The sequence below is a fragment of the Ruditapes philippinarum genome, unplaced genomic scaffold (assembly GCF_026571515.1).
Source record: "Ruditapes philippinarum isolate M1 unplaced genomic scaffold, ASM2657151v2 ctg3445_1_1_1_1, whole genome shotgun sequence".
Lineage (NCBI taxonomy): Eukaryota > Metazoa > Mollusca > Bivalvia > Venerida > Veneridae > Ruditapes > Ruditapes philippinarum.
In genome coordinates, this window is record NW_026866545.1 from 1 (window position 1) to 16,657 (window position 16,657).

Here is a 16,657-nt window from a genome sequence, read left to right on the forward strand (position 1 = left end):
TATAGCCTGATTTACATATTCACAGTGCCGGGGTGTTTGTATAATGCAGACAGATCCAATAGCAGCTGATATTGTTCCCTATTGAACATATGCAATATTATTTTATATTCTAGAAATCCCGATCATATTAAGAGTTATGAACAGGTTGTTCAAATAACCTTACTTTGTGTTTTTTCAATTGTAAATTTGAACCCTTAAATGCTAGAGCAATGAAACAAAAAACCTATCTTATAAGTATAGAGCCTTGTCAACTTGCAGATCATTTTTTATTTGTTTGGGTCATCAGACCAAACAAATAATGGTAGCGAAATTTTCAGAGTCTAATGTTGTTAATTGCAAATGCCGAAAGTATCCACTTTTTTGAAGGCGGTTACTTCTCCCTTTTGTATGTTACACTAACGCCGAAAATTCAGGGGAGATCACTGCGTAAAGATGGTCAAAGACAGGCGCGTTAATTTCAAGCAAAGTGATTTCCGAATGGTCAAGATTTTAATATTGTTTTTTGATTTTTGATGAAAATAATAAATAAAAAGGGGCATTCAATTTACACAGAATTTCGAAAAACCAAAACAACAATAGTTCTAAAAACAGCAAAAAAACAAAACTTAAAAAAAAAAATTTTTTTTTTAAATTTTCCAAAAAATTTACAACCTTAAAATTTAAAACAATAGGTTGGCTTATAAAATTTGTAAAAAAAATGCAAAATAAAAATTGCCGGATAAAATATTTTTTATCAAAAAATACTTTTTTTAGGTGTGGTTACCGAATACTACAAAAACCGAGTAGTGGAATAAAAGTTTCCATGGAGAAATTTCGCTAAAATATTTTTCAATTTAAAAAACTTTTATCCTAAAAAATACCTCAAAATTTAATAAGGATTACAAACTGAAATCAAGGGAATTTCAATTTTTAAAATGATTTTGAAGATTCAGCCCTTGTTTATAATTTCTGGGTGTTAGGGGTAACGGCTCGTTTAGGAGTGAGGGGTCTTGGTTGTCCCAACGAGGAATTTTTTTTTTTTAAATTTTTTAAGTGTCTTTGTTAAGGAAGTAGCCTGTATGCAAGGGTAAAGTTGGTCGTAAAAAAAGAACATAAAAGTTTTTTGATGCAATCATTATGCAGAATTCCCTTTTAAAACTCTGGTGCTTTTAAAAAAATTTTAAAACTAAAAAAAACTTATACAGGAAAACATACAGAATACATACGATTTTAATTGCAAAGATCAGAAAATCCACAGAACTTTCACCCTTTGATTTTTTTAATATAACGCTTTTATAAACCAGGATTTTTTTCATCTTTTTAAACAACAGTTAAAGCGTTTAAAAAGCCCAATTTTTAATAAAATGGTTTTTTTTTAGGGGGTTACATATAATTCACCGTGCCTGAAGGGGTTTCGGGCTCGCTTAGGAAGCGTGAGGTCTGGAGTTCAAATCCCAGTAAAAAGGTAACTCATTTTTTTTTTTTTCAAATTGTTAAAGTCAAATAAACATTGGATTGAATATCAGTGTTGAAATTAGTCTTATAGCCAATTTACTACAATTAAAATGCTGGAAAGCATTGGTGGCACTATACATATAATCTCACAACTTGCAACTTTCTTACATTCTGAGACCCAAACAAATTCAGCGCCTTCTGTGCTTTGATTTATTACTGTTCACTGTATGGTTTAATTAATCAAACTTGCAGTTCCAAATTCTAAGCAGAACATTACTAACATTCCAGCAGTCAGAATTAAGGTCAGGAAAATACTGTGTCATCACAAGTACTCTGTAAATACATGTGCGGTACATGAAGTACATTAGTATTATTCTGAGTAAATCATATTATATACAAGTAAATATTTACCTCTCGAATCTTGGACAAATTGGAGCTGTGTTTATGATGTTCCCCACCACTACCATCTTGACCTTCCCCTGGCACAAGTACCTGGTAATATAACCAATAATGAAATAATAAAACCAATAATGAAATTATATAACCAATAATGAAATAATTATATTCATGGTCACTCACATTAACACACATTTTACAAAAAAATGTGCAACTTTAACACAAGATGTTATGAAAGTCTTATGCCACCAGTATAAAGGAAGACCAGCCTACATGTCTGTACAGTCACACCAGCCTTTCTTCTGTCACCTGCTTAATTACAGTAATTCTATTCTTTAATTATTTAGTGGCCTCAGCTGTGTTCCAACTTTCTTAATTTTTATATTGAATTACCTGAACTTATGATCATATTAAATGACCAGCTTTAGGACTATAACTTATTTCCTTAAAAAAAATCACATGTATTTTAATAAGACATAATTATAAGCTCAGTGTTGTAACTTAGAGAAAATTATGTGAAAGGGTGAAATAAAAGACAATTTGCAATCAAAACAAATCGGTTATTTCATATTTGATTACTTTCCAACCAACTAAATGGATTTTATTCATAAACTGTGGTAAAATGTAAGTTCTAAAATGAGAAATAGCCTAACAGGGACAAAATTTAGGAGCAAATTTAATTCATTGTAAAACACACAGAGTAATCAAAATACAAATTAATTAATTTGATAAAATTGCTTAATGTTCATTGCTACAATAAAAACCTGTATATTTATACCAATATAGAAAGTCTTTTCTAAAAAAATTGTCCGTGCAGATATATAATAAATCAGTTTATAGTTAGTCAAACTAATTTAAAAATGTCTTTACTGCATAGTCATGTTACAGCTGATTCATTTAACGATGCTATATAATCTATTCTCAGCAATACATAAATTTTCATGTAAGACTAATGAATGTCACATCAAACTCACTATTAAGACAGATTAATCAAAGGAGATTCTGTGATCAAGAATGAAGAATCATGGGATTTTTTACAATCAAGAATGAGTTCTTGGTTAATGTTATGAAACCTTTTCCATAGAGACCTCCACCTCAAAATGTAGTCACCACTAAATGGGTACATTTCTACCACACGCAAATATGATTTAGTAGTATGTAACTCAGGAAATTACATAGGTAATTGTATGTTAAATAAATTTTAATAAAAACACACAACAAAACAAAGTAGTGATCCTGTGTTGGTGTGTCCTGCAATTTTGTCTATGTTCAATATCTTGATTATTTAACTTTACATTTTGGTAGGAAAAGTCATGTGACACAATCATACCGGCTAATAAACATGTGCTCGCTGTAGAGCTCAATTTTTGGGGAGGCTATGCCGACCCAATGTTAATAACTGTTCGTCAAATCTTACTGCCGCGGTAATCAGGTCAAAAAATAGTACCTTGATTTTTTCTAAGCTTACTCATCACTCATCACAGACATTTACAATATGAAAATATTTTCATTCTTTAATTTCATATCTGCAATTTGTAAAGATAATAATTCTCTGAAAATTCTTGATTTTTGTATAAATCACTACTCCGTGACGTCATACTGCCGCGGGTAATCAGGTTTAGGCATACGTACGTCTGTAATAAATAGTTCAGGTATGAAAACCCTTCAAAAATAATAACTTTATCAATATTTTTTTAACAAAAAGCAGTATTTCGAAAACCAGCTTGCCTAAGAAACACACTCACAAAATCAGACATCAATCCCCAGATGAAACCACAAGGATCACACCCATGTAAAAGAAATTGTATCGCATGCAAACATATCAGCAGTAAATCATATGTTAAAAATTCATTCAACAGGAAAATACTTTCATATCAAAGGCACATATGACTGTAATTCATCCAGTTTAATCTATTTTTAATAACATGCAATAAATGTGGTATACAATATGTAGACAAACCGGAAATACTTTAAAAACGTCTAAGGGGCCATTTGCAGACAAAAAAAATCCCAACAATTTATAAACCCTTTTCCCCCATTACACCACAGAAACAATTTAAGAGTCGACGAAAACATTTTTTATCAACACCAAGAACGTCAACATCCCCCTCAAATGAAAAAACCTTTAATATCTATTTAAAAAAAATCACCATCCGGACTTACCTTAAAAAGAAATAATGGACTTTAAAAGAAATTTCAAAACAACATTTAAACACTAACAACGAACACTCATTGAAATATCCAAAAAAATACGACAATTAAAACCTGCACAAATTTTTGAAGGATTAAAAAATAACTTTAACCAAAACTTTTAAAATTCACCAAACACGAAAAATTAATTTTTTATCTAAACTGCAACAACCTTTAGCCGACGGAACCTTTAGAAAAAAAGCAATACATAAAAAACAACACTAAAACGATACCTCACCAAAATTAGAGAAAAAAACACGACAACATTGAAATAAAACCTATCAAACCTTGGAAAAAACCTTTGAATCAACCACCATACCGAAATTCCGTATAATACCCCGGCGTTAAATCATGGCTACAGAATACACCACAATCAACAACGGACGAAATTTTAAAAGAAATGATAATAGATCCGGAATTATCCCCACTTCAACTGTCACCCTTTAGAAGTAACAATCCGTCGCCGTGCAGCAGCCACACAAGTACATCAACCAATTGCCAGGATGAAAAAGAAACACTGAATGACGTTAACATAAACATTTATTCCATTTACGGTATTTTTTCTTAAAAGTATACAGCTAAATATAGATTATGGGGTAAACCAAAATGACATAATTTAAAACTATTTTAGAACAAATCACGTGACGTAAAGTAATACCCGATTTTTTGTACGTTAGACAATGATTTCTATTATTCTGATATTTTATAACCCTGATGAAGACTCGTGAGAGTCGAAACGTCGGTTATCATCATTAAATAAACCTTAAAACTTATCCTGTGTTGATTGTTTGTTCCACTTGTATTGTTTTTTATTGTAAAAAGCATAAATGAAAATTTATAAGTAAATGCTTTAATTTAGTGGCAAAAATTCTTTATTATTTTTGATAACAATTTTCCAATTACTACGCAGCGACCAACTGTTTATGACGCGGTCATTAACTAGAACGTTCCAACACCGTATTCTCCATTGGTCTTACTGACGATATTTGAGACCGGTGTATATACAATGCCGTATTCTCAATATCATGCATGTTATTTTGTTGTTATAAACCATTAATGTCCTTAATATTTTTTAAAGACAAATAATTGTAAACTGTCGCTTACATCAGAGACATGGATCATGCTTGCGTGATAACTAAGGCCTTTAAGGAAAAACTAACTTATTAGTACACCCCAGGAGGCTGTACCGCGGAAAACGGTCATAAACCGCTATAATCATATAGCTGTTAGTAAATATTTTGCATACATTTAACTAAAAATTCACTGATGGTGATGAGCATATAGTTTGAAACATTATATTCTTGAACCATTATCGCCGAAAAAAAACTATTTAACTACAAAACCCCTATAAGGACCTTCAGACAAAATTCAAGCACAATATTACATTTTACATTAGCAAAATAAAAATAGCAATACTTATAATTTTCATCTTACATAATTCATTAATCAAACTTTTAACATAAAAGTATATTTGGCAATTGACAGATCCCTACTCTGATCTTTTATTTGTATAGGAATACATTTAAACATGTGCTCTTTTGTTTAGGAATATTTGTAGTGAAAGTCTTATATATTCACTGATCTCATAATTAGAATTAGACAGGTCAGGGATTTATACAACCAGTGTTTACTTAACTATGCTCATTTTAATCCCAATAGAAACATTCAAATATTTGGGGTAAAAAACATGACCAAAGTACCTAGTAGTCGTTTACCCGGTGGTGATCCCATTAAACTGATTATAGATTCGAATTGATTAGAAAACACAAATAGAAACATGTGTTTCCGTACAACAAAAATCGGAAGTAAAGTGAACAGTTTAATTGACAGAAATATGTGGTCAAATATGTTTTAACAAAGAAATAATTATTTCAGAGAAAGACGCAAAAGATCAGTATGACCCCGTATTGTGTAATTAGAAAGTTTTATTCAATTCTAGGGCATACATCATAAATTTGATAGTCCATGTGTAATAAAATTCAAATTTCAATAGCCAGATTATGAGATACATAAAAATATTAAAGATTAAGAAGCTTTAATTAAAAAAAAAAAAAAAAAAAAACAAAACAAACAAACAAACAAAAACAAAAACGCATACATAAAAAATTACTTACAGTCGAGCATCTGGAAGTCATTAACATATCTTACGCAACTTTAAAATTTGAAAACGATATTTGCGCGAGCTGAAGTGATTAATGTTTATTTGAAAAATAAAAAAAAGAACTTTTATGTTTGTGTTCTAAAAAAATCGACGGCATAAGAGGAATTTCTTATTCATTTTACAACACTTGAAAAAAATTACTTACGAAAAAAGTTTTGTTTTTTTGTTTTTTTTTCAACAAAATGGTGTGTTTTTAAAATTATTTATACCCCGCCGGGAAAAACCTATTCCCAGATTTTAGCATTGGGGCTCTTTTTTAAGGGAGATTCTTCCCCGGGAAACCCATTCTTCGGCTTTTTGGGAAAGGGACGACAAAACCGTCAAGGGATCAATTTCTGACGACACAAAAAAGGGAAACTATTACGCCAAACCCCGAGTAAAACAAGACAAGGCAACCAATCACCTTGGGACTTTTGGGTGATTGGGTAAATTCCCTTCCCCGTGCCTTTTCCCGACGTTTCCAACCTCTGGGGGAAATTTGGGGGGAAAATTTAAAAAAAAACTTTCCCAAAAACGCCCCTTTTTAAAAACCATTCATAAACACTGACGGTTTGATGTTTTCTCTATTTTCGGGAAAGGGGGGCAGGGAAAAAACCCCAACCAATAACCCGACCCCTGTTTAACAACAGATTTTTTCCGCGTAATAATTATATTTCAAGCTAGTGGGTTTAAAAAATAACAAGCATCGATTTAACTACCATAAGTTGGGTTGATGTTGGCGGTAAAAAATTATAACTTCCTGATCAATTTTCCACTTAGGTTGATTCAGTTTTGGGGAATAACTTTGGGGCAGTATGTTTTTTTTCAAAGAAATATTTTAGCTTAATATTATCCGACGCCCGCAGTTTAATGAAAATGGAAATAAATTTTTCATGAAAAGTGATTTTTTTCGAGATTTCTTCGGGAAGACAACCCTTCTTTCCGTAGAACATTAAATATTAAACTCATATCACAAGACATATCCCTTATTGACTCAAAATTAATGGTACATCTAAACGTGTAAATTTTTATGTTAAATAAAAAATTTGCATCCTTTGCATTGTTATTATCATTCAATAATATTTAAAATTCATAAAATAATTTACTGGGTAAAAAAGGGGGCCTAGAATTTTGACACAGGAAATTGAAAATTTTTATCAAATAACCAAAAATTTAACCCAAAAAAATCCAAAAATACCCCCAATTACTAAAAATTTTTTTTTTAAAAATAGGGGGTAATTTGGGAAATTTTAAAAAAATTGGGGTTTTTATAAATTTCAATTCCCCGTATTTTAAAAAGGAACCGTCAGTTTTTAAAATTTTTTGTTTTTCCCGAAAAGAAAAAGTCGTCCCTACTTTCTGGAATTATTTTTATTGGGAGTTTAAAGGGTTTTTTAAATTTGTAAATTAAAAGCCCCAATTAAAATCTATGAAAATTTCCCGGGAAAATTTAAAAAATTAGCAACCCCCATTAACCAAAATATTAATGGGGAAACAAACAGAAGGTTTAAAAGCGCAAAATTCTATTTTTTTTTTTGGGAAAATATTTTAAGCAAAAAGAAAAAACATATTTTTCTGAAAAAAATTTTTATAGCCCCCCATCATACATTCAGGGTTTTATTTAATTTTGGGGCAACATTTTCAGACAAATTTTTTTTGTCAAATTTCCCGTCTTTACCCAATCACAAACATCCGTATTGTTGGGGGTGGGAAAAATGTTTTTAAAAAACTGCGGCATCCCGGGGTATTAATAAAAATTTTGGCAGCCCCAAACCAAGCCAAAAACTTCAATTAGCTTTGTCCCGTTGAAAGGAAAAAAAAACAAACAAGATGGGACATCCTTTTCTATTTTTTTGTGCAAACCATAATTAAAATTATAATTCGGGGTTTTTGGGGTTGAGAAAAAAAAATATTTAATGATTTTCCCCCTGTGCGTGCTACAAAATTTTGATGTCATTCTTTAAAGTTGGTCATTTGATCAATAATTATCTTTATGCAGTTTTTAAACTGGACATAATAATTGTTTTGTCAGTGCCAGGTATTACAGAACAAAATAGAGAAAAGTGAGGCCAACTTCAACAAGTCATAATTAATGGTGTCCCAACTTGAAAAACACTTAAGATCACAGTCAAACCCTTAAGTATAGCATTAATGCAAAATTTGGAGAAAAAAAAAACCCAAAAACCAATATGATCAAACAAAAAACCACGATAATTGAAAATCACGAAGGCGACTTTTAAAACTGGCCTTTAATAGCATTTCTCATAATTCTGATTACAACTTCCAAAACTTTATCACAACTATCTATGCTTGTTAAAAATATTTTGTCATTCTAACCAAACAATTATGAAATTGAAGGTGTGAAATTAAGAATTATATTAGCAAATATCAATAATTTCAGTGTTTGATACAAACTAAATAAAGTGGATGTTGTATAATGTATTAAAACTAGGACAGCTGTTGTATACATCAAATCAATATATGACAAAATGTCATTGTGGATAATTTACAGAACATGACTGAATCTACAGGTTGTGTTACCAATAATAAGGTACTATGTGTCATAATATAGCCGTTCAGGCAACAATTGAAATATTGTTCTTATTGGTGGGTTGTTCTTGAACATACCAACTGTAAGGACAGCATTTTTTCTTAAAGCCTATCCCAATAACTTAAGTCATGAAATTAGGTAATTCAGGGGAACAATACATTTTTTTTTTGCAAATAATTATTGAAATTTGTAAAAAAAATTTAATAATGAAACACTAATTGGGAAAAATTCAATAATCATTGTAATTTTGTGATTCTATTTTTTAATAATTGTTGTCATTTTTGGAAAATTAACATACAAAGATTTCCAGCCAACAGAAAAGGGTATATGGCCTTAAAACCCTGCAGGGATTTGGACCAAAAGAGGCGTATTAAGCACATGTAAGCCATCTTTGAAATATTGCATAAAACCATAATTGTTTTAAACAAATTAAGCATTTCTACAAAATTATATAGCATTTCAATGTTTTAAACTATAATAAATAACAAGTGAAACACATTTCAGATATGTGGTATATCTGAAAACACAATATATGTATCATTTTGAAATTGATGTTGTTTTCTTTCAGCATTGCAATAGTTATTAAAGTCAGTAGTTAATTGTTTTAATGATATATCATACACACAAATTCAAGGGAATAATGCAAAACATAAGTAAACTTGAACTGCCACTGTCATGGCGTGAATACCCCTGCATACCACTTTGTCAGACTCAACAGTGGTCACTTAGAGCTCAAGGACAACCTCCCAGCCAAATCTGAGGGAAGTAAGCCAGCGTATTGTTAAGTTATGTATTCTACATGTTTTAGTGGCAAAGATCAAAGTGACCTTTACCTTTGACCTACTGACCTAAAACTGCCACTGAATGACTTCAATACCCCCCCCCCCCCAATTCATGCAGCTTTGCCTGGAGGTGTTTTATGATGAATATATGACAACATAATTATAGCCTTCAAATGTAAAAATGAAAAACTCAATACACTGTGGACAGGCATTCTTAAGCATTTGAGCAGAAAAGCTTATTGTAATAAAAGCCCCTGGGACCTTGACCTTTGACACAGTCACCTTAAAATCAAAATGGGTCATCTAATAGTCATAACCAACCTCAATACTAAATATGAAGACTGTTGACTAAAGCATTTTTATGCAATTGAGCAGAAAAGCTTTTTGAACTAAAGGCCCCTGTGACCTTGACCTTTGACCCAATGACCTCAAAATCAATAGGGGTCATCTACTAATCATGACTAACCTCCATGCCAAATATTAAGACTGTGGGTCAAAGGATTCTTAGGTAATTGGATGGACAAGCCTTTATTAGTCAAGGCCCCTTTGACCTTTACCTTTGACCTTAAAATAAATAAGGGTCATCTACTAATCAAGACTAACCTCCATGCCAAATATGTAGACTGTAGGTCAAAGGATTCTTAAGTTATTGGGCGGACAATATCTTTTCTGTCAATGCCCCTGTGACCTGGTGACCTCAAAATCAATACAGGTCATCTATTTATCATGACTAACCTCCATGCCAAATATGAAGACTGTGGGTCAAAGAATTCTTAAGTTATTGGGCGGACAAGCATTTTGAAGTCAAGGCCCCTGTGACCTTGACCTTTGACCTCAAAATCAAAAGCTGTCATCTACTAATCATGACTAACCTCCATGCCAAATATGAAGACTGTGGGTCAAAGGAATCTTAAGTTATTTGGCAGACAAGCTTTTTGAAGTCAAGGCCCCTGTGACCTTGACCTGGTGACCTCAAAATCAATAGGGATCATCTACTAATCATGGCTAAGCTCCATGCCAAATATGAAGACTGTGGGTCAAAGGAATCTGAAGTTATTGGGCGGACAAGCTTTTTGAAGTTAAGGCCCCTGTGACCTTGACCTTTGATGTGGTGACCTCAAAATCAATAGGAGTCATCTACTAATCATGACTAACCTGCATGCCATATATGAAGACTGTGGGTCAAGGGAATCTTAAGTTATTGGGCGGACAAGAAAAAACCGACGGACAGCCAAGCTGATTCCAGAATACCCCCTTACAACTTTGTTGTGGGGGGTTATAATAATTGCTTCAAAATTTAATATGCAAATAATTCTTGCAGGAAATATCAGTAAAAGTTTGATTTTCGGTTTCACATTTCGAATGTCTGATATGCTATTGTTTGATCACTTTTATGTTTAATAGTCCTAACTGAACATCAGTTGTTGTTTTTTTACTTAAAAAAAAAACCTTGACAATTTTTGGCGACCAAAGGAAACAGCTAATAAGTGATTCATTGAGTATTTATGAATATTTGTGAACTTGCCTGACCATTTTATCCTATTTCAATCAACTTTAATGACAAAACACCCACACCAAACTCAAGATGGGGTTACAAAGCCCCTGGGTATATCATGCATTAAATTTCGTTATGTGCCTGTCTTCCGGTACTGACATTGACTGACATGTACATGTATATTGAGCGAGAGCCTGTGTCATGTTTCCATATTTTAATTGACATTTAAAGTATGTCATCAGAAAAATTAACAATATAATTACACTCAAAGCTTGGCTAGAACCCTGCTGTTTCTATGGTTACATCATTTCAGGTGATTTATAGCTTTAAATACATGTACACTTATAAATCTACATGTATTGTATGTTAACCATTTGTTTGGTGAAATTGACATTGGATTTTTGAAATTCAGTGGAAATCAATGACATGGCAGAAGAAAGGGAGATAAGGGAGAAAATGACCTGATGGGATATGACATGTAAGACTTTTGAAATTGTATAGATAGAAAAGTGGCAGAAACTACTGCAAGTATTTCATTCATTATTTACCTGACTCTTATCAAGTCCATTTGTGACAGGTTGTTTGGTTGGGACTACATCTGTGTTCTTTTTCATACCATTGCTTCCAATCTAGAAAATAAAACAACAAAACATTATACTGAAATAAACAGACTGACATCATCTGAAACATGTAACACTTACTTCGTTCTCCAAAGTTAAAGAACAAAATGGCTGACAGGATCTTTAGGGGTGTCCTGGCCAAAATTGTACAATTATTTATCAAACTCTCTCATGATTCCCAGATTAAGGCCACACTTAAACTGAGTTCCAGAATGGCTATCCCCAATGCCTCGATTGGTGGTTAAAAAAAAACTGGGTATAAAATATGTAGTTTGGAATATTTTATATGGCCATGGCCATTTAGAGGTAGTTATAATAAATATAATGATGGTGTTTTACATACTGTAACATGCTGTTATATCCAAATATTAATCAAATATGCTTAGAATACAAATTCTACAAAACCTTAATAAACCTTTATAATCTATCTTGAGGGTCAATGTCATTTTAAGGCCAAGATCATATTTTAATAACTTTACATTTATGCTTTAATTTCTCAAAAAAACTAATGCTAAGCATTGCTTTCTCCATGTTTTAATTAAATCTGCCCATAAATAACAAAGTTCATTTTAATTCAATTTTAGCAACCATAGTATCATGGTGATATAAAAGTCAATGTCAATTTCAGCCTCAACTACTAATTTATTTATTTTTTGTATTCCATCATTCTTTTTTTATTCTGAGGGGATGGTAGACATAATTATAAGATATCTTGAAATACTCTAGCACTAATGATTATAAAACTTATTTTCCCTTGATTTTCTGCAATAATAAGGGAGGGTTATATAAGGGCATACATTATTAATGAGAAATTATGGCATAACATTGTGTTTTTGACAAGAAGCCTCATGCATCTAAATGTTTAAAATATCATGAACATACAATACAGGATGTAAAAATATAATACAAATCAATATAGTTATATCACGAAGATTACAAACCAAATTTTCCCTAATCTGATAATTATATCATTATCTATAATCATGAAGAAAACCAGAATGCAGAGAAGACATTGACAGAAGTGTGAATAAAATAGAGAACATATCTTTGCAATAATAACTCACACAAGGTGGAACAACTGTTTAAATACAAGCTTAACAAAAACTGTGATTTATCATTATATGAATTTTTTCAGGGTATAAATAATGAAAATGAGAAAATAATTTGACAATGCAGATTCAGTTACAGAACCACTTGCCAAATGAAAACTCATTAATGTAAACAAATGCAACATCCATCGCTGCTAGACTTCTCTTCTGACAATTATTTATATAATAACAAATTAAGATGTATCCTTAAGATTAGATTATAACTTGCTTTTTCTTGAAAAAATTATTCTTGATTTTATACGATATTATAATGACAGTTATTACTTGAGCAAATTCAAAGTTGTAATTACATAAAGTTATGCAGGACTCCAAATAGGTTTAGTCCAACAAACTGCTATACTCTGTTTGCTTGGTTTGTATCAGCGCGCCAACACAATTTAGGTCATATGGCACCAAAACAGTAAAGATGATTTTGGCTAACCTTGGGTGTTACAAACTTAAACCAACACCAGATAATCTGCTGGAGCTAAAAGATGCATAGACTCCAGCAGTCGCCTCTTTTGATCATGCAGTCATAAACTGTGGCTGCAATTCTGATGCCTCATCCATCAAAGGCAACCCCTCAGCCACAAGGGGAAACTATTCTATAAAATGATGTTGTGCTATCTTATTTTTGGGCAATATCTCTCCTCTACAATTTAGAAGTGATTTTTAGACCAAAAACAATAAGTATCCAGAATCTAGCTTTGGATAATAAAATATTTTGACTATCAGAAGGTACTGAATCTCACAAGACAATTACTCTTTTACCAAAGTTTTCAGGAGTCAAATCAAATTTTTCTTGGATGCATGGATCTCAATGATCAACGTTTTTTTTGTTTTTTTATTTAACTTTTAAATTGGTGGTCTCATTTAACATTTAAAAGTGATAGATTATATAATTGTAAAGAATGGTATTTATTAAAAATATAATTAATTGGTTTTTTTTAGTCCATATTGACATATCCAAAACAAGATATGTTTGTAAAACATGTATGCCCCCTATCAGCAGCCAATTAGTCATGTGATAAGGTTATTATGCATGACTTCTGACCCAGTGATCAAACAATTAAAAAGGATTATCAAGTATCTACTGGTCATGACCTTAACCTTTGACCCCTTGACCCAAAACTCAATAGGGGTCATCTACTGGTCACGACCAATCATCATACAAAGTTTGAAGTTCCTAGGCCTAAGCGTTTTTAGTTAATTGATCAGAAACCGTTTTTACCTTCAAGGTCAATGTGACCTTGACGTTTGCCCACTTGACCCCAAAATCAATAGGTCATCTGCTGGTCATGACCAATCACCATACCAAGTTTGAAGTTCCTAGGCCTAAGGGTTCTTTAGTTATTGATCGGAAACCGTTTTAACATACAAGGTCAATGTGACCTTGACCTTTGACCCCAAAATCAATGAGGGGCATCAGCTGCTCATGACCAATCACCATGCCAAGTTTGAAGTTCCTAGGCCGAAGCGTTCTTTAGTTATTGATCAGAAACCGTTTTACTTACAATGTCAATGTGACCTTGACCTTTGACCCCTTGATCCCAAAATCATTAGGGGTCATCTGCTGGTCACGACTAATCATCATACAAAGTTTGAAGTTCCTAGGCCTAAGTTTTTAGTTAATTGATCGGAAACCGTTTTTACCTACAAGGTCAATGTGACCTTGACCTTTGACCCCTTGACCCCAAAATCAAAAGGTCATCTGCTGGTCATGACCAATCACCATACCAAGTTTGAAGTTCCTAGACCTAAGGGTTCTTAAGTTATTGATTGGAAAGCATTTTTACCTACAAGGTCAATGTGACCTTGCCCTTTGACCCCTTAACCCCAATATCAATAGGGGTCATCTGCTGGTCATGACCAATCACCATACCAAGTTTGAAGTTCCTAGGCCTAAGGGTTCTTTAGTTATTGATCGGAAACCGTTTTTACCTATGAGGTCAATGTGACCTTGACCTTTGACCCCTTGAACCCAAAATCAATAGGGGTCATCTACTGATCATGACCAATCATCATATCAAGTTTGAAGTCCCTAGGCCTAAGGGTTCTTTTGTTATTGATCGGAAACCGTTTTTACCCAAGAGGTCAATGTGACCTTGACCTTTGACCCTTAACCCCAAAATCAATAGGGGTCATCTGCTGGTCATAACCAATCACCATACCAAGTTTGAAGTTCCTAGGCCTAAAAGTTCTTTAGTTATTGATCGGAAACCGTTTTTGCTTACAAGGTCAATGTGACCTTGACCTTTGACCCCTTGACCCCAAAATCAATAGGGTCATCTACTGATCATGACCAATCACCATACCAAGTTTGAAGTTCCTAGGCCTTAAAGTTCTTTAGTTATTGATCGGAAACCATTTTTCCTTACAAGGTCAATGTGACCTTGACCTTTGACCCCTTGACCCCAAAATCAATAGGGGTCATCTACTGATCATAACCAATCACCATACCAAGTTTGAAGTTCCTAGGCCTTAAGGTTCTTTAGTTATTGATCGGAAACTGTTTTTCCTTACAAGGTCAATGTGACCTTGACCTTTGACCCCTTGACCCCAAAATCAATAGGGGTCATCTACTGATCATGAACAATCACCATACCAAGTTTGAAGTTCCTAGGCCTTAAGGTTCTTTAGTTATTGATCGGAAACCGTTTTTGCCTACAAGGTCAATGTGACCTTGACCTTTGACCCCTTGACCCCAAAATCAATAGGGGTCATCTACTGGACATGACCAATCACCATACCAAGTTTGAAGTTCCTAGGCCTAAGGGTTCTTTAGTTATCACTCGGAAACCATTTGGTCTACGGACCGACGGACCGACGGACCGACAGACCGACGGACCGACGGACCGACAAGTGCAAAGCAATATACCCCCTTTTCTTCGAAATGGGGGCATAATAAGGTCATACAATACCACTATCAAATCTATTAGCAAAGATAGAAGACCCTACCACATACAAAACATACACTGATTCTCATAAGTTTATTTGTACTTTAAATTTTCACTTCAATTCACTTTAACCCTCTTGTATATCGTTTTAAAGTTGTTGTTTATTTTTGCAACTTCCCAGCATTACAAGTGACAGGGAGACCTCATGTGCCCTCCAGCCTCCAGGCAGAACTGCCAATGTTCAGAAAGCAAGCTGGATAGCTTCATCACAGGGAAAAACCTAAAGTCCCCCACAGAGATAAAGGGTAATGAGCCTGAAGTCAATGACCTTCACCACTATTTCAACATATGGAATAATGAATGTTTTGTATAAAAATAACCATATAAATACCTTCAGAATAGGAGAAGTGTACTCGGGTATAATCACACCATGCTTGTATAACCAAAAATGTCTCCTCTCTCTTTGTGACATTGTAACAAAAATTCACACAGCAATAAAATATAAAACTATATTATTTCCTTGATAACATTAATATCAATTATTGCTTTTCATTAAAACATGCTGCCAGTGTCAGTGAGTATCACAGAGTAATGGTTGGAGTATGAAACATGATTATTGGACTGTTCATGATGATCGGAAACAACTAGTATATAAACTAGCTTCCTCAATATTATTAAATATGTCCAGGTATGACATTATATTGACATTCAAATGCGAAGGAAATTAACTTTTTTTATTTTAATGTATAAAAATACATTTTAGAATGCTGTATTGAAGTGTATTTTAGTTTTATAACTCTAGTTATCTTCCAGAAACAATTTTTCTATTTTTAGTTGCAGTGACCTTGACCTGAAAATCTAGGGAGTCCAACAACAATCCAAAGCAAGGTCTCTTCATAAGCTTGCTATACACCAAGTTTTATTACAATATCACATTCCTTACTCGAGTTATCGCCCCAAACCATTTTAAGTAACAGTGACCTTGACCTCAAGCGGTTCAAAAGCAATCCCAGCCTGGGTCTTCATATAAGGTTGCTATATACATAGTTTGATTACAATACCTC

The 16,657-nt window shown here is 33.0% G+C and overlaps 1 protein-coding gene across 4 annotated transcripts in view; it reads right to left on the reverse strand.

The window, feature by feature from the left end:
• Nucleotides 1-1,845: 1,845 nt before the first annotated feature.
• LOC132732834 (uncharacterized) overlaps nt 1,846-16,657 on the reverse strand; it is a gene marked incomplete at its 3' end in the record, with an annotated part of 90,256 nt that continues 75,444 nt past the window's right edge. For all 4 annotated transcript variants that reach the window (XM_060719352.1, XM_060719354.1, XM_060719351.1 and 1 more), the window contains 2 exon segments: nt 1,846-1,926; nt 11,537-11,617. In XM_060719352.1, coding sequence (XP_060575335.1) covers nt 1,846-1,926; nt 11,537-11,617 — 162 coding nt within the window.